The 27,902-nt window shown below is 38.4% G+C and overlaps 1 protein-coding gene across 18 annotated transcripts in view; it reads right to left on the bottom strand.

The window, feature by feature from the left end:
- The window catches only part of nrxn3 (neurexin 3), a 290,056-nt gene that overhangs the window by 37,062 nt on the left and 225,092 nt on the right, over nucleotides 1–27,902 (bottom strand). For 13 of the 18 annotated variants that reach the window (XR_001925157.2, XR_001925158.2, XR_004219588.1 and 10 more), the window contains 2 exons: nucleotides 13,928–14,099; nucleotides 6,336–6,413 (listed from right to left, as the gene is read on the bottom strand). Coding sequence is in view for 15 of the 18 variants with exons in the window: in XM_031890849.1 (XP_031746709.1) it covers nucleotides 6,336–6,413; nucleotides 13,928–14,099 (250 nt within the window). In the remaining 3 variants the exon portion in view is untranslated. The remainder of the gene's footprint in view (nucleotides 1–6,335; nucleotides 6,414–13,927; nucleotides 14,100–27,902) is intronic. The other 5 variants (XM_031890853.1, XM_031890854.1, XM_031890848.1 and 2 more) reach the window with 1 other exon arrangement.

The raw sequence follows: 27,902 nt of genomic DNA, 5'->3' as shown, positions 1-27,902 counted from the left end.
CATGTTTTAATATTGTTTTGTGGGCCAAGCACTTACTTTCAACATTAAGTTTATATTACCAAATACAGTGCCAGTCAGTAGCCTCTGTATTATTTTACATGCATGTGTTTAACTCTGCAGGTATATGCAAATGTATGCCATGTATGTAATGTATTTCAATGTAAACAATTGTATACCTTGCTCCCACCCCACTGTAAATGAAAACGTATGATTAACATATCCAGGCAATGTATATTATTGAATGAGCAATGGCAGCCATATTAATTCTGTCATGACAACACTAAATTTCATTAGAAGAACTTATATTCCTTTTATACTTTTTTTAAGATTTTTTTTTCCATATTTATAGATAACTATGGGTCTTTGCTCTGCCATTCTCGTTCTTCCTTCTACTTCAGCTGAACTAGGCACCTAGGAGATCTGAGACTGATAAGTGCAATGCACACTGAGCTGCTTCAAGTACTGTTCACACCATAAACAGTATTAGGGGCCTATTTATAAAGTAAAGAAGCATATATACTCCATCTCAGAGCCAGGCATTGTCTTCTAAAATGCAGCATGTTTGCAAGCTGTGTATTGATTTTAGGCATAAGCAAGGTCCAGTGTAAAATTCCAACATTAAAAGCAATTTGTTCTTGAAAAATCTGTGTAAAAAGTGTCCTTCACCATTACTGTTTTATAGATTATTTTCACACTGCTTGTTACACTGGACATTTCTTGCCACTTTAGGCTGAGGGCACACAAAGTGTCTGCTCTGCCTAAGTGCAAACGCTCCGTGTTCCCTCAGCCTTAAGCTTTCCTATTGACTTGAATAGATTATGCCAAGTCTAAGGAGGTGTAAAATAATGGTGTAAAAGAAAACACACTTTCATAAACACTGCAATTATTTTTAATGGATGATTTTAGGGATCATGATGCAGTGTATACACTGCTTTATAAATATGCTGTTTATTTTACAGGTCCTTTACAGTGTTTTTAATGTAAATAGTTTTTCACCCCTTTATAAATAGAATTTACATTAATTTTCTTTCTTTTTGGCACAGCAGCTCGGAGCAAGCTTCGAAATGTAAACACTACGCAGGGTGGGGTTTTGCTTACTGGCATCCAACATAGCAGATCAGAGCTGCTCTGCCAAAACCATGATATTAGACATGTAAAACTTCTATAACTAAGTAAGGAAAAAAATCATTTAAATTGCAAAATAAAAAAGCTAAATTCAAATATATTTTTGATGCAGTGCCCTTTAATAACCAACAGATTTCTGAGTATCTATGATGAGTTACTTTTCCCAGAAGAACTGTTAATAGTGTTTTATTGGTACTGCACATTTTTCTCTTTTCAGATTTAGATGTATCATTCTTGCCTGTTGGATTGCATAAAGCCAGGCAGTTGTGAAAACAGTAGGCCAAGAAAGAACTATTTTGGTTTTGGTCCCAAGTATGTACACAAATTATTTTTGTCTTCCCAAATATATGTTTTTTGAATATGTGCTTTTAATAGCTGATCTAGTAACCCAGGAGTACCAATACTAATTTATATGGTACCTATCTTAGATTTGCCACCTCAAATGTAGTATCATGGTGCTGTTTTACGCATGGATAATGTAACAATTCCATTCCATTGTGGAAAATGTTGATGTTTTTTTAAATGAACAGCACTTCTTTTGAATAAGTTTTTTTTATCTGAATGGAGAGATTCCAGAGAGGTGATCTAGTGGAGATGTTTGTGGGTAATGGTGTGTTGATGTGACATACTGGCCATCAGCTCAAGCTCTACTATTTGGAATGATCTACCTTTTGCCACCACTGTGCTTACCCTAACCCCATTTTCAAAAATAAAAAAACAGTCCATGCTGCATGCACCAGAATGCATTATTTTCTATGCAGCCATGCATCTATATTAATTAAATTGCTAGTTACCCATTAGATTTGTTTTTGTGTCCAGTTTGAATGGGGCAACTGGTGACCAGCTTATCCCTGTAAAATGAAACATTTCTAAAATACAAATGCACTGATCATGAATTCACATAAGCACTATAGAGCTGCACCAATGCCAGTGCAGCTGGTGGTTGAATACATCGCTAGAATACAAAAGTGGGAATGTAATAAAATAAAAACGACAAAGTTTGCTCTAGATCTGGTAACCCGTAGGAAAACTTTTGATGTTTCTTTTATATAGGTAAATGCTGATTGCTGGTTGCCTTGGGTTAGTAATTCTGAGCAAAGTTTGCAACTTGGATTACACTGATATATTTTCAATAGTCCACATTTAAAGGGATGATCTGATATTTAGCTTTACTTCTTAAACCCAGTGGATTGAGAGAATTCCTTGGGTCTGGCTAAAAATAGTCCCTGAAAGTATTATAACAGAGAGAGAGAACCCCATAAGGTGTCCAAAATGGTTTGCAATACTTTTAGGACTACTAATTATATATATACTACAAAATAGTTCTGTTTGACTCTATATATTAGAAATCTATTCAGTGTATTTATGGATAAAGCACACAGGATAATCCTAAAGCAAATAATTAAATACAGCATCCATCATTCAGTGAAGGAATGTTCATAGTGGACTTAGTTTCAATATTGGAAGAAATAGGCATTTATTTAAACATACAGTATAACATATGAGCAAGCAGGGAGTAAGGGAGTGAAAAGTCATGTTCCCAATATATAGGATAGTATGTTTATTGTGCAAATACCGATGTAACCATGCACCCAGATAACCCTAATATGCATGCATCTGGTATGCAAATGGAACTGGCTCATTCTCTTGGTACCTTTTGGAATTGCAGCTCCCATTCTCTTGAACTCAGGATTCAGAAGTCTTATGCCATCTTCCATTCCTGAGATACTGAGCCCTGGAAAACAGGGACCCTGGTATGGATAAAAATGGCTGCCAGGAGTTTCCACAGAAACCACAGCAGCAAGACAAAAAGAAAAATATCAGCTATTCTTCAGTCGCGGGCAATGTCTGTACAAGCACAGCAGCTTAGTCAGCAAAGGCTGCTTTGGAATGGAAATGCCTCATGGATGGGACTGTTGCTTGAAATAATCAGGGTTCTGCAGATGTAGGGTGTTTATATGCAATAGCAGATATCTGCTAGTGACTATACGAGAATCCCTTGACTGAACCCATACCATGTTACAAGGATCCCATTTGGCTTGAACAGCATCATCCGTGGCTCCTCGGTCCTCCGAGGTTGTAATTGTTGATGTATGTGATAGCGTTGTTTCTGAAGAGGTGAATTACTGTACAATGATTTCATTGTGCTCACATCAGCAGCTGTGTTATTATAGAGTCACAGCCAAAACTCTCTAAGAACTAAGGATTTGCACTTAAAGGGGATTCATATAAACAGCAACTTCAAACCTTTTGGTAGCCACAATGGCAAATGTTTCTAAATACACAGAGCATTAATGGTTTAATAACTAGAATTATAACACTAATTTTCTGATGCTACATCTGAGTAAATATAATTTTTTTAAATATGTTCCATAAAATCATAAAATCTTCCACCACAACAACTAAATGCTGTGTGGCTGCACCATACCCTTTTCCAGAAAGAAAAGTGGAAGATTTATGAATAATCCCAGTCGCCTACACCTACTGCTCTGATATGCCTCTTATTAGCTGTCAATAAATTGAGTAAATTGTGTAATGCTGATACCCAAATACATTCCTTATTGTGGCCTTGTGTATAACTGATAGTGTCAGTGTTGTTCTTCTTTATTCAGTATTCAGTAATGTGAAACTTGTCCTCTTGAAACAAAAAGCAGCCTTACAGCAAAACCACGTGATCTGTTCTACTTACTTCAGGGAATACACACACATTCTTGCCTTATGATACTGTTCCTATCCCTTCATAAACTTATTCCATGCTGCCCTTACGCTTTCTTAGGTATTGGTCAACTTTCCCTGCCTTTATCACAGAATCGGGATTCCCTTTCTTACATAATAGTATGACATAGTACCAAAGGCATTTATGACTACCCCAAACAATGCAGTATTTCTATGCCCTTAATCTAAGATTTGTCCTCCTTTTCTGTCCAGATGACAAGTTATTTCCTTCTGTCTTGTGTTTCGGTTACCAACACTGCACCATACTGCTGTCTCAGTCTTCTAACCCTTCTCTAAATACCCACTTAACAGAATCCCCATACCAATATCCCCTTATCACTTAATCTGCTAAACTTCTTAGCCCCTCTCACAGGATTCACTTTCCATGTCTGCCTGTCCATATTCTTTTTGTCCATTTTTGCTATAATCAGAATATTTTTACATCTTTCTGACCTCATCACAATATATTTACTTTAGTCTTTTTTAGTCTCTGCCTCTATAAGTTGCCATAACTGTATATCACTGAATCACTTCACCTTCCAAGAATCCCTCTGCCTTCAGTTAAGGATCTCCTGTCTCTTTTGGCCCTAAACACAAAATTCAGTATTCCACTTTATTGCTTTAAAACAACCAATCTACTTAGTTTAATCTTCCAAAGAGTACCTGAGCATCCTTGATCTCCTCACCTTTAGCTTTATACAGGGTTACCTGGGCTAAACCTCATAACACAGAGTTACTTTATTTCTGCTTTATTCAGAAGATATGCTGATTAGTCTTGTGTATAGTAAGGCAGCTGTGAGCAATGAAATTACTCTACAGAATTTCTACTTGAATTGTTCTTTCATCAGCAGAGTCATTTACTCAGTGCCAGGATTAAGAAATTCTGTGGTAGACACCGCTATTTTAAATAACAGCAAAACAAAATTATCCATGAAACCCATGGGAAGAGATTACAGAACCAGAGGGAGAAGGAGCACCTGACTTCAATACTGTATATACTGTTGCAATTCACAATGTTACACATATCTTATGTCTAATCTGCAAAGGTATTCATTCCAGAAACATATTTTTAAAGAAGTGATAATTCCTAAAAGTCTAAGACAGGGTCAGGTTCTCTCTCTGTCTGCTTAATATGCAAGCTCGTGCAAAGCATTGTGAAAAAGAATACAATGAAAAGATCATCACTGTGCAGTCTCACGTGTTGTTTAAGGACCTTTTTTAATGAACTGCTCTCCCAACAGCTTGGCAGCCCTGTGATACATAACATACACAGATGGCTTCTTTTTGTGCACAGTTTAAAATCCCCTCTCTTGCTATAAGAAGGAAAAGGGGTGGTATCCTTGCCAAAGCTGAAGATGAGCCACTATAACTCCCAATAACCCTGCAAGTGACTTGCCATAAGTGTTATTTTCTTTAGGTGGTATCACTCTTCCTCTTGACCACCATCACTTGTCACTTTTCCAAGATCACTTAAAAATTCCTACGGAAAATTAGTTGGAAAGCCAAGATCAGCAACAGCCTTTCCCAGATAGGGTGAGCTGGCGGATCCATCCAGTAGACAGAAAGACAGACAGACGGACAGACCAACATAGAAAGACTGATAGATATCTCTGAATGATGAAATACATATACATATTTGCAAAGTCTTTTCACTACACCGTGACAGTCTTTTCAGTGAAGACAATGAAAATAAAATCCATAACAAAATTCCTTAATAAATTGTGCCAGAAATGGTCATCTGCTTCTTGTGTATGAATGTATGATCCCAGATGCTGCTGAAGACCTTTTCCATGCACCAAGCACAATAAACCAGCAGCATTAGATAGTGCTTAGGGCAGCCAGAGACTCATGCCGCTACATGGGCTGCACATCATAAACCTTGCTTAAGCGGTCAAGTGACTAGAACACTTGCAACATTACCTGTGCAGTAGACTGGTTCTTAGATTATGGAAAAACTTTCTCACTGTTGTGAGTATGTATTTTGGTGCTAAAATCTGCTCCATGTGCATGCACCCAGCCAATGCAGTAGCTATGGGGGCAGGCACATCCAAAAGCTGATTGGTGTGTAGGGGCTGATTCTCAGCCTGCCTTTATCCACAAACTGAGAAACAACCCCGTGTGGCTTATGTTCTTTTTTATTGCAGCTTTTTAATTCTCTTGCTTAAATATTTTGACATCTTGCTTTAACACTGTTTTAGATTTTATCAATCCATAATAAATATTTATTTACACAGTGAGAAGCACACTTGTGTGTGTGTGTGTGTATACATATAAATATATTTATATGTGTGTGTGTGTATATATCATAACAGTATGTTCTGATTTTATATTCAGTGTGTCATAAAAAGAACGTTACATTCTTGTGATAAGAATAAGAGGCTTGTAACATGCTCTGCCTCTTTGGAATCCAGTAACAGAAACATGCATAGGAAGATAGGGAAACCATGCAGGGAGAATGCATGCTTAGAGTTGCGTGCCACTTAACAAGCCTTTACCTTTGTCTTGCTGCCCATCTTCTGGAGTACGAGATATTTTAAAGGGCAGTTTGGGTTTCTGGTGCAGCTCTGTGTTCCCTTAAAAAGATATTGTGATCAGTGCAATCTCTACAGACCAGTGTTCTTTATACCAAAACCTCTGTACAGCCTTCCTTGTAGTTCCCACAATATAAGTTATGTCTGTATACCAATGCCCACATTGCACACACAATCCAAACTATTTGGGCCCTATACTTCTTCCTCTGTTTGTACAGGTCAGTAACTACACTTCTGCATATCTCTAGTACATATCACTCTCCTCTCTGTATGCCAAGTTAGTATATAAGAGCCCTGGGGCACGATAGTTTGGCTTTGCACATTTTACTTACCAGACACTTCTTTTTTGTCAGCTATTATTAAAAATTGTAGCAGGGCCATCTTTCTGAATTCACTTTAGTTATTCCAACATTGGATACCACAAAAGTTTATTTATAATACAGTGTGCCAATTCAGTAATATATATATTGGATGTAGTAAATATCCAGCCCTGCATAACATTTGTACCTGTAATCTGTTTTGCTGGTTGTAGAAGATTGTGAGTAATGATACAACATTACTGGTACCAGTGTATCTGAAAGTAAACATTTTTGTGAATGGAGACTAGTCCAGGGCCTGTGGTGCGAGTCTAATACAGGACAAGGGGATCCTGCAAATTCACAGGAGGGTTAATCCAATAATTAGGCACTCTGGGTGCATGGGTAGTTATCTAGTGGGCAGCTTTGTCTCTAGTAGGAGGGTAAGAGTTAAGTGCAAAACCACCAAACAAGTAAATCTATAGAGAGTAGATCTCCAGATGGATGAAGTTATTTACCTAGAGTGAAAGTAAGCAATATTTGAGGTTGTGCCTGATTGTCTAATCTTTAAACTCAGTACAAGCGCAGTTATTTCTCTTATAGGCACTTTATATTGTAGAAGGTATTTTGCTCTGGAGTCAGTACAGCTGAAGATTTCTTTTTCAAGTTAAAAGGAATACTGTCATGAGAAAACATGTTTTTTTCCCCAAAATTCATCAGTTAATAGAGCTTCTCCTGCAGAATTCTTTTTAAAAAACACAGATTTTTTTAGTATATAATTTTGAAATTTCACATGATGCTAGCCATAATCTTCATTTCCCAGGGTGCCACAGCCATGTGACTTGTGCTCTGATAAATTTCAGTCACACGTTACTGCTGAGCTGCAAGTTGGAGTGATATCACCCCCCTCCCAGCAGCCGATCAGCAGAACAATGGGAAGGGAGCAGGATAGCAGCTCCCAGTAGATCTCAGAATTGCACTCAATAATAAGAAATCCAAGTCCAGCTTGGGACTCCTCCAGTTACATGGGAGTAGGAGAAACAACAGGTTACCTGAAAGCAGTTCTAATGTGTAGCGCTGGCTCCTTCTGAAAGCTCAGACTCACAATGCACAATGAGATGGCTGCCTACACACTAATATTACAACTAAAAAAATACATTTGTTGGTTCAAGAATAACATTTTAAATGGTAGAATGAATTATTTGCTATGTAAACAGTGTAATTTAGAAAAAAAGTAAAAGTAAAAAGTATAACATAAAAATCATGACAGTATCCCATTAATTAGACCAGACTGACCAGTGACCTGTTTCAGTTTGTTATGATTTGTAGCTTGAGCAAATAACTTTTCCTCCTAATATATTTGCTCTCTTACCTCAAAGGGCTCTGGCTTATGTTAGTTTCACACTATACATATCTTTTAGACTTGCCACTTTAATATTTTCATTGTGGATATTCAGCTTTTTATATTTTTCCCATGGATGTTTAGGATGGTGTATGCATTAGCATAAATCTAATACCCCCACTTTATTATGTCCATTCTTTCTAGCAAGGCAAGCATGCCTTTTCACATCTCATCATATCCTGCCTTAGCATGGAATTCCACTGACCTATATGCATGAAGTGAAAGAGCACTACACTAGTACTGTAGTCCCTAAATATTACAAGGAAAACCAGACTATACATGAACTCATACATTGTTTAGATGGCCTTTTTTAGATCTGCCTTAAAAGACTTTTTACAAAAAATCAAACTCAGAAAATAGAAACAAAAGCAGAAAATTTGTATTTTCCTCCCCTTATGGCTTTCCATGAGCATGTAGTAGTACTAAATGTGCTTCTGTCTGAACTGAGCGGAAAATAACATTTTAAAATCCTGGAGCCCCCCTTTTGTTGATTTATGTGCCTTGCTAGCTGGAATGTCCTGCAGCAATATTAGCATTGGAGCGTATTGTGCGGCTTATGTGAGTGACCACTGGAGGAGGGGGAACTCAAGAATAAAACTTGCCTGGCTCACATCTCTCAAATAGCCAGCAATATCAACCCAAAGCAGTAATAACAGCATAGCTCTTTTGCTAAAACAAAAATATGAAACAGACATATTCTGAAAGAAATAAAAGTACAATAAAATAAGCAAGTCTACTTTGCTTGTTCATTAAAGGTTTTCTATTAATTCTAACGGTTTATTCTTATACAGTATCACTAAGTTTGTTGATTTTCTTTTTCTTAGTGCTTCACTTATATTAACTTCTTTCAAACACCCAGGAAACCCATAAAGACCATATGCCCAGGCAGTGCATTCCCACCTTATGCTATTACAGAAGACTTTAATTCCACCAGATAGTGTAACCTGCTCCTGCCACGCTCTAATAAAAAAAATAAAGACTATTCGCCATGACAGCAGTGTGTGATACGAAAGAGTTATTCTGACTTCTCTGCAGGTTTCCCAACACAACTGACTATCAGAACCAGAACCTGCTGAGATCCGTCTGCTGTTGCCAACGCATCGTCTTTTGTACAGAGCTCTGATTGATTCAGTGCTAATTATGACAATTATCCCTCAATCCACAGGGTTTTCAATGATCTATGCAGGTGCCCCCATTATTAATGCTGCCCCTGTGGCTTTCCATATGAAAGATCAGCAGAGATTTCTAACTCCATAGTTAAGAGCTCAAAATCATCTCTGGTAAACAAAGGTTCCTTTTAGAAGATAATATGAACATATCTGTTACGTCTCATTAAAGCAAAGAATTACTTGCCACACCAGGTGGCTAAAGCAGGTTGATTTTTTAAAGACTTACTCAAAAATACATGTATACATGGCCAAACACTATAAACAATGAACTCAGATGGCAATACTGCACCATGTTTGAACAACAATTGTTGGCAACTACTACTGTCTTCTGTAAGAAGGTAGATGACATGCTTGAAAATATGATTTTAAGTTCTCATCATGGACACCAGGTAGGATAATTGTGTCTGTTTCTTGAGAATGATAAAGGTAAGGGGGGTAGGAAATGTATTTGCCTGAATCCTGTGAACAGGTGGTACAATGTTATGGAACCCAGTAAATTCTGGGGTCCTAAAAGCTAAAGAGGAGGCATTTTTGCTTGGGAAACTAACAATAGATATCACTCAATAAAAGAGCATATAATGATATACTTATAAAGGGCAGTTAGTCTTTTTTTGGTGAGCTTATACCTTTACCAATAGGTCAGTTGTATTGAACCTTTGACTTTTCTGTGTCTTTCAAAGTTTCCTTAAATAGATTTACATATGCTCTTATTCCTTCACCATAAGCCCAGCAATATATGTTCGTTCATAGCCCAAAGCGCCAGTCTCAAGTTTAGAAAAAAGAAACACATTCTTCCTCTGGTGGCTGTGTTTACTCTCTAGATTAACTGAAAGTTCACAGTCTGCCTTGAAAAGCTTATCAGCTTCCAAAGGCTTTTCCCAGATAGAGAAAAGAGTTTGCTTTGATTGCAGTAATTGTATTTAGCTTGTTCAGATCACAGGGACAATGATACCTTAGAGCAGAAGCAGGTGGCAGCAGGAGCAATTTTCTGCATATTTATGGGCGACATCACTGGAACATGTGAAAGAAGATTTACCTTTACACTGCAAACAGGAGCTCACTACTGATATCTTTAGATGCACACAGTATATGTGTTTAGGTGACACTAACCCAAGAGATTTCTCATCTCTTTCAACCGAAAGAAATAATTATAGTGTCAGTTAAGACTGAGATAAGACATATATCACACTGGATGGCTCCCATGTGATTTGAAGTGCTGACAGAAGCAAGCCAAATGTAACAATATTTCCTTAGGCTAATGGCAGGGGGTTAATTTTCTCTGTTGGTGTATATATGCCAGTGGGGAAAAGCTGATACGCTGCTTCCCCCTCCCTGGATGTGTGTGAGCTGACAGGCTTGGGATCAGCCCATCAGCCCATTCATAGATTTTAGCATGGAAGTTTTGGCATACTTTAGCCTTTCTGTGAGGAAAGGAAATCCTTATTGGGTGATTTCATCAAATGTCCAATTCTTTTGCGCCATAAAGCATATGGGTGGGTTAAAGCAAAGTATTTTCTCACCACTCAAACAATATGTATGTACATGTCTGCCCCGTACTGGGCATCTTTAATATAACTTATAATTATTCTCCCTCAAACTAATTCTTTACCTACTGCTGTGCCAAAAAGTGATTCACATACTCTGGATGCTCATATGTAAGTGTCCTTAAATAATGATTTAGCTATTCATGGACACAACTGGAATATTAATCTACAGTGGTGAAGGCTCCATGCTAATAATGTTGCTGGCCACTAGTTCTTTTGAGTCCTAGTGCACAATTGATTGCAGGGCCTTGGGTCTAACACATATCTATGTTCTAATGACCAACACACTTTGTAAAATATCCTCTTTATATGGAAATGAATATATAAAGTATCTAGGACCCATAGGTTGTGTGATCAGATTTAAGTTTTAGCTTCTGTAACTACACCCCTGACACAGGCTAAAAACTGGAAAGAGATCTGAGATTAGTGTAAAAACCCATGCCAAATTTTGGCAACGGTGTCATTATATGATCATGTATATGCTCATATAATGACACCATTGCCAAAATTTGGCATTCGGCATGGTACCCTATTTTAAGGGAAAGTTGTCTGATAGATGCTTAATTTTAAACTTATTGTGGATTGAAGGAATAAGACACGGCCCTATGTTGGTAGGTTCTGGGCATTTACACATTTATTAAAGTGGTTTTGTCATGACAGTACCAGCTGAGGGTATAATGGACTAATAAGAGGCTGGGAAGAGAAGGTTTATTTGGAGAAGCATGTTTAGCCAATTAACAGAGCCACAAAAAAAATTAATATTTGCAACATGATATGTTAAATAATTTTTCGGTTGAAGGTTTTAGTTTTTTGTTAATACTGAAACAAAGCCATCTCAGTTGTAAATTTATTGTATATACAATGGTGGGAACCATCAATCATTATGTACACTGCAGAGCTGTAACATAGACTGCAGTGAATTAGAGCTCTTACTGAATGCTTCTGTTCCACTCAGCTCCATCCTCAGAGTACAATTTATGGGTTTTCTGAGTCAGTGCTGACATTTCCCCCTTGGTTACTCAAATCTACTTTTAACACATCAGTTTTTCTAGCACAAAACTCAAATCAACAGTACAAAGCTATTGTGGCACTTTTTTTTACTCATCCAGCAGCATAAAGGACCGCAAAATCATACAGCATCTTTGACACCTGCCACCAACACACAAAACCTTATTCTGGCTCAATCACAGAATCACATTAAATAGTACTGAGCAACTTGTGAGCAACCTTTCACACCTGCCCACGGCTCCTGCTGTTATCGGGATGTTGGAGTTGTAGTATATATATATATATATGTGTGTGTGGTGGGTGGCAGCAGCCTGGTGGGTTCCCTTTTACTGACATACTATCTTGTTATTGCACTTCCTCTGATAAAAACAGCCTACACTCCACAAGTATTGCCCATGTTTTTCCTTGGTATACTCCAGAAGCAAACACAGCATTTCTGGAGGCATCAAACATCATAGGGACTGGAAGGGGGACTATGGGAGCAGTCAAAAGCCTCTAAAATTGTAATTACTATCAATATATTTTAGTGTGCAGTCACTTTTGCATCCCATGTCTATATCCCCCATAACCTACAAATTTGCACTGCAACCTGTGGGCTGCTGTATTATACTCACAGCAAAGCCCTGAAAGGGGTTAACATTTTTATGTTTGGTAACAATGCCATCAGTTCATTAACTTTAATAATTCTCTGGTAACAAAAATATCAGTAAAATGTTACTGGATATTTCCTAATTCCAGTAAAAACGGACATAATTAATGAATGCTGGGATAATGGCGCATTCCCACTATGCCAGGAGGAGGCATAACTTGTGGCCAAAGAGAATGCTTGGGTGAAGTTAATCTCTTTAAATCTCTAAAAACACCTTAAGGACGCGGCAACTAATCTCCCCATCTGTCACAACCCTAAAGGAGAAGGAAAGGTAAAAACTAATTAAGCTTTATCAGAAAGGTCTATGTAAATACAGCCATCAGCACTCACAGAAAAGCTGCACTGAGTCCTCTATCAAAAGAAACACATGATTTCTTGTCTCCTTTTGTGTAAACATGTTATTTGGTATCTGACTTCCTCTCTCAGAAAAATCCTTCATTCCCTTGGCCAGAGTCTGCACAGCTCTCTCCTCTCTCCCTTCTCCTGCTCCCACAAGAATGCATAAGAATTCACTCCCCCTCCCATCAGAATGTGTGATCTCAGGGGCGGGCCAAGTAATGACAAGTGGTGGGGGCAATGACAAGCAAGCACGGACTAGGTGTAGGCAGGAGAGGTTCCTGCCTGGTGCCCCCCAATCGTTGCGCCCTAGGCAGGTGCCTCTTCTGCCTACCCCTAGTTGTGGCCCTGTGTAATCTGAGCTACCAATGGCTAGAGCTCCAGCAGGAAGCTAACAAGACCAAGCTAAAATGGCAGCTGCAATCTTAAACATACAGAGGGAGATTCTAGGGCTCTTTAATCAGGTATGGTAATGCTTTCTGCAGAATAAATATAGAGTTCTAGGTGGCACTAATCTGGTTAATCTATTGGCAGTAAAATGCCAAAATGACTTTCCTTCTCCTTTAAATAAATAAGAAATTGGATGAACATATTATTGTTGGCCACAATGTAACTATTACTTTTTCTAACTTCTTCCTTCCAATCTGCTGTACTCAGATGAAACAAAACAAATATGTAACCAGTTATGTTTCCTACACTGGAACTCAAGAGACCAATACATGGAAGCCTTTGAATTTTCTACATTTTCTTTAAGGAAGTGCAGAAACTACATTGGATTTACTGACACATAATTGGTACTTACTGCCAAACTACAGCAGCCATTAAGCACAGGGCTAAAGGCTTCTATGCCCAATAAAGTGAGATTCTCTCTTTCCTTTAAGACAGATCACAGGCAAAATCAGCATAAAGGCACAGAGAAAAGCTGCTCTGCACAGGGACCACACACTGGTATCAAACCGATATGCCATTTGAGCTCTGTGTGGGGCTATTGTGATCTATGTGTGAACTATTAGAAATCTGAAATGTAATAAAATACAAATTCAGGTATACTTTACAAACAGCTCAAGATGTGGTATCCAAACTGGAATATTTGTTAATAGTCTGTCAGGCTTTAGGTTTACATGAATTAAAGAGAAGAATTCTGTAAGTTACCTCCAGGGTAATGTTCATTGACTGGCCAGTTGTCCACTTGCAGAGTAGCATTTCCACCATTTCTTGTGTACTTCACCACGTGGTATTTACCATCATTGACTGGGGCACTCTCCTCTCGTATTGAGATGTCTTGTGATCCAATGTTAAAGGTTACACCAATCTTGCCTTGCACCTGCACAGAAAAGGCAAGACATCCTTAACACCTTAACATATTTTTAACATAATGACTGATTATTGATTTACAGACAATTTGTTTGAGTTGTTTATTCTACATGAGTTTAAAAAGGGAATTTACACTTCAAATAAATGAAATACCACCTACACCTAATGAACCCTGCAAGCATTTATAGTGTTTTAACATCTCGCTGTCCACACATATCCCCTAAATGGCACTTTGTGTGCGGCCCATTAACTCATTTTCTTTTCTAAGCATGCAAAGATGCTTAGATGTTATTCTTTCTATTCATGGTGCTCCCTTAGGTCCCAGTAGCTGTCACACCCTACTTACCCTACTTACCCTATGTAGGTCTCATCAAACATCTGCACACCATAACACATGTACAGGGGGCATATTAAATTAGAGCTCGCCACAGTTCACCAGAAGGACATTTCACAGCTCTCTTATTGTATTTGATTTTATGGGAATATTTAGCAAAAGGTGAAGGTACTGAGATCTCTTTTCACCTGTTCACCTGATAAATATGAAAACAATATACAAGTCAATAGAGAACTGGAGATGTACCCTCTGTTCAACTGATGTGAACTCTATTTTTACTATACAAATACATACTTTTCAGGACTGTAGGTGGCCCTAGATCTCTGCCCACCCCTTTCCCTGAGTGATCAGCACATGTACAGATGGTCCTGCTGTCCTGCAGCAGAGATGGGTATACCTCTCCTCTGCTCCACTGCCAGATCTTGAAACAAGTATCCAGGCCTGGGGGATTTTCTAATTCATGCTGCATCTCTAAGCACAGGTCCTCGGGTGCTTATTGCTATTGTTGAACCCTTGTTAGTATTCATTTGTTAAAATGTTTCATATTTTTAGCAATTTGTCTGCATTTACACTTATTTCTGTGGAGCAGATGTCATACCACTTGACTGTTTAGGCTGGGTAGTTATAATTCACAGACTCAGAAGAAGACATATTTTAGCAGAAAATGGGTTTGGGTCAGTTTGAAGGGTTGCTGAAACATGGGAGTGATATCAATGACAAAAAAAATTAATTCCCAGGATAAGAAGTATTAAAGTGCTTGCCTCTCTCAGTAAACTGAATCACATCAAAAAACACTTTTGCAGCCCAAACTGACCAAGTACAGTGATTGTGTATTAGAATGTGGTTGGCAGTTTGCCTCACGTTCAGTCCCAAGGCTGTTGGCCAGTCTATTAAAGCCAGAACAATAGTGAGCTGCTGGGAATTCATGCCACAGCCAGCTCATTACAAATGTCCTTTAATCTGATGATTAGCAATAGAGTTAAAGGCAATCCAGAAATTCTGGAGAACATGATGCAGGCGCCTAGGACTGATTATGTGCAACTCCACTCTGTTCAAAATACAATTAACTCCTTCCTCTAGAGCTACATACTGAATAAAGCAAACAATCCAATGAGTGACAGACTCAACATATGTATATACAATAGCTATATGTCTTGCTTTTGGTCCTTTGGACTTTTTCTGGGTGTGAGACTCTTCCTGCTAAGACAGACATTGGTGTAGATTCTGGCATCTGGCACAGAGACGAGTGTAAGCCCTGACTGCCAAAACAATGATAGGCAATACAGAATGGCTCAGAGTACTGTGTAGTATCTGCCTAGTGGGACAAAAAGTTGTTTGTAAATTCTAACTTCTGACACAGAGAATGGCATATATACTATAAAATCACAAATTCATGTATGCTTTACATGCTGACATAGAGATTCTTCTTCTTCCTCTTATTATTATTATTATTATTATTAACATGCATTTATAAACAATCAACATTTCTGCAGCGCTGTACAATATATGGGTTTATATTACAAATTACATAAAAAGCAACCAATAACTGATACAGGAGGTGAAGAGGGCAATGTAGTCTCTGCCTGCTAACATGAGATGAGTGTAGGCAGTGTCCTGCAATTGAGAAGGGTATATACTTTGCCTTTTGCTACAGATACAGAAGTATATGCTGCTTTCTGGCAAATAAATGAGAATAGGTGCTGCCTACTGTTTTAGATATAGGTAATACTCTGTATTTTAGCACTGAGTCAATATCTAATACAGATTTGGATAAAGATCTAAACACTTGTGTGCAGCTTAATTTTTATGTCTCACCACCTATGCCTACTTTCCATAATTAGAATGGGAAAATCATTTAAGGTGGCCATACACAGCCTGATAAAAACTGCCCCCCCCAGAACAAGTCAACAACTTGATGGGCCCAATTGACTGATAAATGTACGGAAATCAGCCAGATAGCAATCGGGCAGGTTTGATATTCCTGTCTAACAAGGAGCACATCAGTGTGCTAATGCGGCAACCTTATGTCCCTTTCCTAGCAGATGCAGCAGAGCTCACTCAAATAACTGAGCACAAACAAACTCTAACAAAATGCATGTATAGTGAGAGGATTTCTGATGATTTTATAAGAGTGCATTCTAATACATTTTCTAGACAAAAAGAGCACCCCCCGAAAGGCAGTATTAGATCTAACTATCATTCAAAATCAGACTCCTGACTCCTGTATGCAGACAGATTGAAAAGAGACAAATTGCTAAGAGGGGGAAAGAGAAGAGAAACTTGATTATTTCGGAAACTGTACAGAATTTTTAATTGATTATATTTAAAAAGTTTCTTATTTCACAATGTTGAAGCTTATATTTCCCTTTGATTTATTTTCAATGATTTATTTGGCTCTTAAATAGTGATGAGCGAATCTGTCCAGAATTTGTGAAATTTGCAGAATTTGCTCATCACTACTCTTAAACAGGAATGCACACAAGTCCAGGGTTTGGTCCAGGATATAGCCAAATTCTAGTACTTTTGTATGTTTTGGTGAAACAAAATTGAAACCTAAATGTCATGTCATTTTAAAGCACTGGACAGCTGAAAGCAGCACATGTTTTACTTTCAATGCAATTTTAAAAAATTTACTCAAATTTGAACATGCAAATTAGGGTTTGGATTTGGTTCTGGAGGATATGATATTTGGGCAAATCCAAAAAATGATGGAAATGGCACAAATACCTTGGATGTTTTTCCCTCTCTGATTGGTGTAAACCTTTAGGTTCTAACAAACAATATTTCAAAAAGATTACTTCAAGTGAAGTGTCAGATTTCTGCCTTCCATTATTAACTGGCCACAAATGCTAATATGCCACAATTTGAAAATGGATTTTTTTCTGGCTACTAAGTGCATCCATGGCCCTGCACAAAGACCACTGCTGCACAAAGTGTAAGATTGGCCCAGCAGTGCCTCAATATCAGCAGCTCGCTCAGGCTCCTACTGTCTAAAAGCGAGTTCCTTTGCTGATTAAGTCACATTAATATGCTAATTTTAGTCTAGCTATTAGAAGCTATACTTTTGCAATCTGACCTATGGGTGGATTAAAAGCAAAGAAAAGCAAAGCCATGAAATGGGAACATTTACTTTAGTAACTTGTACTGGAATCATCATCCACGTGAATTGCCCGTCATATACTAAAAGTAACCTTTAACCTTTGCTTCACTGTCTGAGAGGGGTGAAAGCAATTCTGCAGATAAAAGTAAGAGCAGTTATTCCCCCGGCATTAGAGCTGGATTAGGTATGATTACAGGAAAATTGCCAGCCTTATGATCTGAGCCTATCAAGCCGCCCACACACCAAAGATCAGAGTCAATCATTCACTGAGCAAGTATCCAACAAGAGCCTTTTAGAGCTTTTCCTTCTGCAATCACACTGAACTGCAGAGGGCAAAGTGATGAGGGAACTGGGAATGGAGGGACTGCAGGATGGCTGTATTAAGTGTCATTTTTGCCTTCCATCACCCACCGAGCACATGGGTGTAAAGATGGCCGTACAAATATAGATAAAATCATATGAAATTAAGTTTCATATTATTTTCGGTACACGTATATGTTGGGCACCAATCGCATCCCATATCTTTCTACCATGTTTATTAATTGTTCGTCATTGAAGAAGGATATCCTGTGCATTAAGCTTCTAAAAATGGCCTCCCCAGCCATTGTTTGTCTACATATTATCTAATATATTCAACCTGGTCAATTATTTCATAGGAAGGCTATAGGAACTGGAAATGGGCAGAAAGAAGCAGATTTTCTATTAAATCTAAAGCTAGTTATTACAGTACATACCCAGATATGTTTGGGTAATTGCACCAATTTCAACCTTACTGCTAGACCGCCTGGGCACGTATGTTAATTTGGGATTTTGGCAGACACACTCTGGGGCATATTTATTATGCTGTGTAAAAAACGGCAAGAAAATTCGGCACACATCGCCGTGTAAAAATTGGTGTAAAATCTGTGTAATGTTTTTATCTTCTCTGTTTATGTAGACTGAAAAAAGTACTTAATCTCTAACCAATGTCCAACCTATTTTTTTTCCATCAGTGCACCTGATACATACCCTAACTTAATAAGAGCTGTACTGGATCAGATTTTTTTAGGGTCCTACAAAATCTCATGCTGTTGCATGACAAGATTTTGCAGTTCAGATAAAAATCTAAATTTTCTGTGTAGTTTAGTTCAAATGAAATAGGATGCTAATACTGTTATTGACGCCATATGCAGAAGATGATGTCATCTCTGTTACAAAAAAATACTTTGGCACACTATTACCTGTGCTGTTGACATTTACATTTGATTTCTATCTAATACTCATGGAAAGGCAATAGTTTATTAACTGATTTTTGTATTATATGGGCAGTGGGTCAGACTTGAAACTGATTATGAAAGAAGTAGAAAAGAATAGTAGGCCTTGTATTACCATAATAAACATAGGAATAAAGACTTTCTCTCTATGAATACCTTCCTTGAAAATATTCTGTCCTATGTTTTTGGCTCTAATCCATCTCTCATTAAGCCCATCAGCAGTGCCAAGCCCTAATAATGCTTGGTGTTTATCACTGACAGCTCAGTCATTAAAGGAAGCTCATCAGGACATCATGATAGATCTTTCTGTAATAAGGCACTTTTGGGTTAATTAATTTCAATTTATACCTTCACTGTTACATGAAAATACCTCTAAGCATTAGTGTAAGCTAAGGAGAAGCAAAAAGGCAAGTCTGGACTAGTAGTCTATACCTAAACCTGGTCATTCCCCTTTAAACAGTCTCCATAATAAATTTCATTGTGTATAAGGAACCATGTGATAAATAGCCCACCTTCATATTAATAAGGTGTTTGTGTGCCATGAATTCCTATACTATATACATTTAATTAGAGTAGCTTCTCAGCTTAAATATATATATTGCCTATTGCTGAAAGACTATTATATGCATGGTTACAATGCCACTTGGAGCATGAGAGCCAAGGTAACTATACACATGTTTTGCAGTTTTTCCATGTAGTATTTTTCAAGTATAATGATCACTATTTCACAGGACATAACATCTATGTGATCAAAGCACCAGATATTTTATATATATATATATATATATATATATAAAGATAACATTTACCTCTAATTCATATTTGGTATCTCTCCATTATTTGTAGTATTCGTAGAACTGTTGCACAACATGGTTACAACCACTTGTACATTTAATGCCTCTTTAACAATGGAAAAAGAAAAGTTTTGGGAAAATGACGTACCAGGTACTTTTATTCAATGTATCAGGCAGTGTATTTAATAGTTTAGGATGAATAAGAAGGACATCAAAGCATGTCATGGATGGCGCTAGACCCATAACTCACCCTTAGATCTTCTCATTAGCTCAGACAACATCTCTCATTCGTACAAAATCTTTCTCACTTCCATTTTACAATCTCACCCATTTAAAGGTTGTTCTGCTTCAAAGAATCCCTTGAGCTGACAGATCTTGTCTGGTAGCAGTTTTGCAGAACTAGCATCCCCTGGGATGTGTTAAGGAATGGTACTAACCCTTGATTCCTTGTTTGGGTTAAGCATGCTTTCTAAAAGCTAAAAGGCAGGATTTTGTAAGAAAAAAAACCCAGTAAAATGCTAAAATTATTTGCATACAAATTTTCTAGAACAGCCATTTAAATTAGGGCATGGATGACCCACTCTATGGACCTCCAGTCAGTTATTATCCATCACGTAATACGCTGAAGGCATATAATTGAGGCAATCACCAGCATTCTAAGCTGGAAAAGATTTTAGCCAATTTTTATTTAAATCGCTACAGTTCTATGTTTTGTAAAAATTTTGAGCTAAACTACACAAGGAGATTTTGTAGGATGGTGTCGACAGATTGCATCCCACAAGTCACGTCATTTTAAGGGTTAAAAAATCATGGGACTGATAGTAAAATCTGATGTGATAACTACATAGCAGCCCAGTGCTGGACAGGGGGATCCAGAGCCCACAGAAATATCCAATATATGGGCCCAGCTCTCTGTCCTGCTGCTGTTGGCCCTGCCCCCATCTAAGGAAGGGCCCACCAATCTAGCACACTGCTGGAAGTCCTCCCCATTCTGTTGCATTTAAGCTGCACCATACAGCCTGTCAATGTGCCTGGGCAAGTTGGTCCCAAAAGGACCTTGGCCTACTGGGTCTTCCTCATTGAAATACATTGTGTGTTGGATCTAGATGCAGGAACAATAGACTCATTTCGACTTAATCTTATCTGATCACAGCTGTGGGGATCAGATTTTTGTGCTGTGTGAAAAGATCTTGTATGTGAGATAAAACCTGGCCCACAAAATCACCCATGAAGTTTAGCCCTTTATGCTACAGCCCTTGAACTTAAAGACCACAGTACACCTAACACCAGTTGTTGCCAATTGTCTAAGGCACTCGTTTGACAGTTGGGCTTGTGTTTTCATTCTGCTATTGCCCTGAAAACATAGCATTTTAAAAAATAAAAGGTGCCACTCCAAGGATATCTGGTACAAAGCATGGCACTGCAGATAATGATGTCATTTTTCATTTAATTTATGTAAAATTGAAGATGAATTTGGTATGGAAGTGCCATTTCTATAGAAGTAGAAATGGGGGGCTCTAGTGCCAAAGGACTGCATAACAGTGAAGGGGATACAAAATGTTGGAGTGAGGATCACATCAATAAGCCAATGTGGCCCTTGATCTGACAGAAAAATCAAGCCTGGCTGATTTTTGCCCAGATATTGGTCGGGTAGGTCCTGTTGAAGGGCCCCATAAACAGGCAGACAAGCTGCCAAATGGTCTGATCTTTGCACAATATAAATGCAGTGGTATTACTGCAGTATGTCTGTTTATTTGCACCTTGCGGCAAATGTATCTTATATTTTACTTATACATATATATATATAACAATTTATCCTTATGTTCCTTGCTTTAGAATGTTTTTTAATGCATATTCATGACTTGGACCAGCAAGTCTATGAAGTGAAAGTAATGCATGCAGCAGAAGGCAAATCTGAGCAGTAATGACTGTTAGTGGCACACAATCGGAATGAATATATCAGTAGGAATATACTGTACAAGCAGTGATGCTGCCAGGAGCTTATACTGATTATATGAACAGTAATGCCTGCCAGTGCTGCAGAAGGGATATATAAGCAAGAAAGTACTGTAAGAGCAGAAATGCTACAAAGAATGCAGTAGGAATACAGTGGTGTGAAAAACTATTTGCCCCCTTCCTGATTTCTTATTCTTTTGCATGTTTGTCACACTTAAATGTTTCTGCTCATCAAAAACCGTTAACTATTAGTCAAAGATAACATAATTGAACACAAAATGCAGTTTTTAAATGAAGGTTCAAGTTATTAAGGGAGAAAAAAAACTCCAAATCTACATGGCCCTGTGTGAAAAAGTGATTGCCCCCCTTGTTAAAAAATAACTTAACTGTGGTTTATCAATTTAAATTTTCAATTTCAATATCAATTTCTGTAGTCACCCCCAGGCCTGATTACTGCCACACCTGTTTCAATCAAGAAATCACTTAAATAGGAGCTACCTGACACAGAGAAGTAGACCAAAAGCACCTCAAAAGCTAGACATCATGCCAAGATCCAAAGAAATTGAGGAACAAATGAGAACAAAAGTAATTTAGATCTATCAATCTGGTAAAGGTTATAAAGCCATTTCTAAAGCTTTGGGACTCCAGCGAACCACAGTGAGAGCCATTATCCAAAAATGGCAAAAACATGGAACAGTGGTGAACCTTCCCAGGAGTGGCCGGCCGACCAAAATTACCCCAAGAGCGCAGAGACAACTCATCCGAGAGGCCACAAAAGACCCCAGGACAACATCTAAAGAACTGCAGGCCTCACTTGCCTCAATTAAGGTCAGTGTTCACGACTCCACCATAAGAAAGAGACTGGGCAAAAACGGCCTGCATGGCAGATTTCCAAGGCGCAAACCACTTTTAAGCAAAAAGAACATTATGGCTCGTCTCAATTTTGCTAAAAAACATCTCAATGATTGCCAAGACTTTTGGGAAAATACCTTGTGGACCGACAAGACAAAAGTTGAACTTTTTGGAAGGTGCGTGTCCCATTACATCTGGCGTAAAAGTAACACAGCATTTCAGAAAAAGAACATCATACCAACAGTAAAATATGGTGGCGGTAGTGTGATGGTCTGGGGTTGTTTTGCTGCTTCAGGACCTGGAAGGCTTGCTGTGATAGATGGAACCATGAATTCTACTGTCTACCAAAAAATCCTGAAGGAGAATGTCCGGCCATCTGTTCGTCAACTCAAGCTGAAGCGATCTTGGGTGCTGCAGCAGGACAATGACCCAAAACACACCAGCAAATCCACCTCTGAATGGCTGAAGAAAAACAAAATGAAGACTTTGGAGTGGCCTAGTCAAAGTCCTGACCTGAATCCTATTGAGATGTTGTGGCATGACCTTAAAAAGGCGGTTCATGCTAGAAAACCCTCAAATAAAGCTGAATTACAACAATTCAGCAACGATGAGTGGGCCAAAATTCCTCCAGAGCGCTGTAAAAGACTCGTTGCAAGTTATCGCAAACGCTTGATTGCAGTTATTGTTGCTAAGGGTGGCCCAACCAGTTATTAGGTTCAGGGGGCAATTACTTTTTCACACAGGGCCATGTAGGTTTGGATTTTTTTTCTCCCTAAATAATAAAAACCCTCATTTAAAAACTGCATTTTGTGTTTACTTGTGTTATCTTTGACTAATAGTTAAATGTGTTTGATGAGCAGAAACATTTAAGTGTGACAAACATGCAAAAGAATAAGAAATCAGGAAGGGGGCAAATAGTTTTTCACACCACTGTATATGAACAGTCTGTTAGAGGCACAGAAAATACATATGAGCAGTAAGGCCTTTCTAACACAGAAGGAGGCCAGTGCTAAACAATGTACATATAAACAGTGATATTTGCCAGTGGCCCAGAAGGTATATATATGAATAGTCATACCTGCCAGTGGCACAGAAGGGACATGAAAAGGCAGTAAATGCTTTTCTGTGGCACAGAATGCAAGGATAGACAGCTATATCTTACTGTGGCACAGAAAATACGTACAAACCAAAACAATTGACAGTAATGAAGACTATGGGGCTGATTTACTAACCCACGAATCCGACCCGAATTGGAAAAGTTCCGACTTGAAAACGAACATTTTGCGACTTTTTCGTATTTGTTGCGATTTTTTCGGCTTCTTTACGAATTTTTCGTTACCAATACGATTTTCGCGTAAAACGCGAGTTTTTCGTAGCCATTACGAAAGTTGCGTAAAAACTTGCGCTTTTTTCGTAGCGTTAAAACTTACGCGAAAAGTTGCGCCTTTTTCGTAGCGTTAAAACTTAAATGGTGCAAAGTTTCGCGTAAGTTTTAACGCTACGAAAAAAGCGCAACTTTTTGCGCAAGTTTTAACGCTACGAAAAATCGCCAGATTTTACACAACTTTCGTAATGGCTACGAAAAACTCGCGTTTTTACGCAAAAATCGTATTGGTAACGAAAAATTCGTAAAGAAGCCGAAAAAAATCGCAAAAAATACGAAAAAATCGCAAAATACCGATCATTACGAATAAAAACGCAATCGGACTCATTTTGACCCGTTCGTGGGTTAGTAAATGTGCCCCTATGTGTCAGGAAAAACTCAACTTGCACCTGACCCTAACCCACAAAACCTTAAGGGCTCTGGCACATGGGGAGATTAGTCGCCAGCGACAAATCTCCCTTGTCACGGGCAACTGATCTCCCTGAACTACCATCCCACCGGCAAAAATGTAAGTCGCCGGTGGGATGGCACATGCTGCTCAGGCAATTTGTCGCGGGCGACTAATCTCCCCGTGTGCCAGAGCCCTAACCTGAACCCACCCTAACCTGTAAAATGTTGCCATTGTAAGACCCGCACTTCAAAAGCAGAGGTAAAGTGTACTTCCCTAGTCTGACCGCACCAAACCCGCATTGGTCACCCAAATTTCAACCTGCCTGACCTAAGTGTAGACTTGCGGGTCCACCTACACATCACTAATGCAGACAGTATGACTATGCAGTGATTTCTGTCCTGGAATAGTATTGTAATGTATACCTGACAAGAAATGAATTAGTCAGGTATCTTTGCCCAAGGCCAAGTAGTGTAATGTTAGCAGTACATAAAGAGAGTAAATTACAAGACAACAGATTTAATTGCAATCTGTTCTGGAGGGCCTAAGAAACACAATGTATTGTTATGTACACCCTAATAAATCAGATTTCTCCAGAAAGGCATACTCAATTTTCCAAACCACTACCTGAAAGTGCACATCACAATGTCCCTCAGGTAATAGCCATCTCATGTCTTTTAAGCATAAGAGCCATACAACAGGAAATGCCCGGGAGAACAGCAACTCTCCAAAAATCAATCCATGTCTGGTGCAAAGTTTGTGTGAGCCTTTGAAGCTGATCTGTGCAGACTCAGAATCTCTCAGATAAGAGGCAAGCTTCATCTAACAGAGTCTGTGGGCTGCACTGGAGTCGCTGCCAAGGTGCCAATTATCCTGGAAGGCTGAGGAGACAGCGTGACACCAAGGGGTCACCCAGACTCAAACACCAATTCAAAGCCCTACTTTGATTATAATGGAAGGACAGCCCAAAGGGCTTTGCAGCCTGATCTTCAATTCAATTACATGCTTTGGACAGTATGCACACAATAGAAAGCGCAAGTCTAAGAGAGAAAGAGATACACATATATAGACAGACTAATTCTCTTATATATTATTATATCACTTTTAATTTCCAACTCTTCCCCCAAATATTAGCCAATGAATAAAAAAAATCCAATATCTTTAACTCTCTGAGGGTGATTTACAAGTGTAGGGGCCAAATACCAACATTGCATTTGCCTGTTGCAGATGGTTTTTCAACTTGTAGTAGTTTCATCAAAATCAATTGCTAATAGGTTACTTCGGGTAACTGCGCTGGCAGATTTTAGTAAAACCATGGGACTTGTTATACAGAATGCTAGGGTCCAAGGGGTTTCCAGATAAGGGGTCTTTCTGTAATTTGGATCTCCGTGCATTAAGTGTACTAAAAAAGCATTTAAACATTAAAAAATCAATAGGATTGTTGGATGTGCAAAGCCACGACATGCAAAAAGAACCAATAGTTTTAAGTGGGACTCTCATAGTAAAAAAAAAACATAACAGGATTTCAAGGTTTATGGTAAAAATTATAAGGCTTATTTCTAACATGTTCCCCAATTATTTAAGATGAGAAGTAGGTATTGTTGCTGCTTCGTAAAATTTACCACGACTGGCCTATGTAGGTACAGTACATTGCAAAACAGTTTTTAGGACTGTTTTTAGGAAAGTAAAACACACAAATATATATATATGCACCTCAAATGTAGTGATGGGTGAAATAATGCGGCAGGCACGGATTCACAGCTAATTTCTGCGTTTCGCCTTCATCGATTGTATCGCAAAACGGGCAACAAAATTTGCTGCGCAGCAAAAAATTGTCACCAGGCAAAAAAAAAAAAAAACAATAAAAGGAAAGCAAATAATTCAAAAACTATAAAAAATAAGGCCCAATTGCAAAGTTGAAAGAAATGGAATGATAACATGAAAGGTTAACCACCACTTTAAGGGTTTTGGTTGGAAACAGAGATGGAAGAGATTAAATATATATGTGGGTTTGGAGAAAAAGAAAGGACAGCTAGGGGAGCAAATGGTAATTCTGAAAATAAAAACAAAAAAGTGAAAAAGTGAAGGAAGAAAGAAAAAATACTGTGGAGCAAAAGAAAAGAAGACGTAATAAGAAGGGAGGACAATAGGAAGAAAAATGAAGCTGATGACGGCAGGAAGGTGAATAAAACTGGGGAAAACAGGAAAATGAATAGGGGGTGTAAAAAGCCTAGAAAATACATGTATTACAAAAAGAGGGGTTACACAGCTAAATGCTTTGTCAGTACCTATAATCATGTTTCTAGGTGTTTCTGGGTAGTGAGGGAACAGTGAAGGGTAAGCTGGGGCTTTGCATTTAAAGCCTGTTATTTAAACAATCCCTCACTGATTACATTTCATGCAGCCCTCCAAAGAATTTCAGGCTGACGCTGACCTCATCTGACTGTTCAAGTGCTGCCCTGTTCTAGTTAAACAAATTACACCCTTTCAGTACCTCTGCAGGGGAAGCAGAGGCGTGATTGGAGAGTTAAGGCAACAAAGTGATATGACTAGCCAGGCAAAGATTAATCTCTTTAATGCTGTCCTGTACATTCTTACCTCATCTACTGGGATATAACAATATCACATTGATGTGTGTGATCAGGCCCGGATTTGTGGAAAGGCCACAAAGGCCCGGGCCTAGGGCGGGATGCCGCCCTGCCGCAATTAAAATTTCACTGCAGTTTTTGCAAGACTTGCTAACATTTTTATTTTTGAAAAAAAATTTCACCAGATGGTGGACAAAAATATTGACAAAAACTCTACCCTGACACAACTGGGCAGATTTATGAACTTTAGCATTCATATTTGCACAAATTTATAGCTATTTTAGCTATAAATTGCTGCAAAATGTTAACGCTACAGCTCATAAATTTGCCCAGTTGTGTCAGGGTAAAGTTTTTGTCAATATTTTTGCCCACCATCTGGTGAGCCAGTTGTAAATATTTATCAATGGGTACAAACAGAAATCCCCATTTGATAAATATGCCCTTAAATCTCTTTAAAAGTTGAACAGAGAACTATAGAATTCTGCTCTCGAGTACTGCCTCAAACCCGAATTTTACCCTTTGGTAAATATGCCTATTTTGGGATTTATGCTTTTCTGCTATAAATTTTCTTTTGTGCATTAGTGCAAGGGGCCTGAATACTGTGTTTAGAAAAATATTGCAGATATTTTTCTAATGCCTCCTTCAGAATATTTGTTTTGGGGAAAAAGGCATTAAAAAGTGTTTTATTTCAGCATTGATAAAGTATTCTGAGGCTCTAGAGCATAGAACTTGCAAAAAGACCTGCTGCTAAAGGGGTTAAAATTTGCAGTCAGACAGCCAGTACCTGTTGGGTTTAATAAATGCCAATTCTGCACACCCATAGAACATGGAAACATTTCAGCAAACATAAATATACCTCTGGAATCTATAATTACAGAAATGTATTAATTATTAATCGGCCAACTGCTGCATCCTGCCCTAAATCCCTCATCCTGGTACACTAAGGAAATATACACGCAGCCGGCATGGTGATTATACCTTGCAGGAAGCCAACGTGATAAACAGCAGCCACTGCTGTGTAATGAGTGTAACATATATTCTCCACAACTGCACAGAGATTTCTTTATTGGGCACTGACTGGTAGAACACACTGAAATCTTCTTTATCATCACTGTTAACCTTTTGGTTGTTTTTGTGTGTAGACACAAGTGTTGTACTCTCCTC

This window comes from Xenopus tropicalis, chromosome 8, assembly GCF_000004195.4.
Source record: "Xenopus tropicalis strain Nigerian chromosome 8, UCB_Xtro_10.0, whole genome shotgun sequence".
NCBI classification, from domain to species: domain Eukaryota; kingdom Metazoa; phylum Chordata; class Amphibia; order Anura; family Pipidae; genus Xenopus; species Xenopus tropicalis.
Note: the sequence above shows the minus strand (reverse complement) of the source record. Positions and strands in the feature narration are given on the sequence as shown.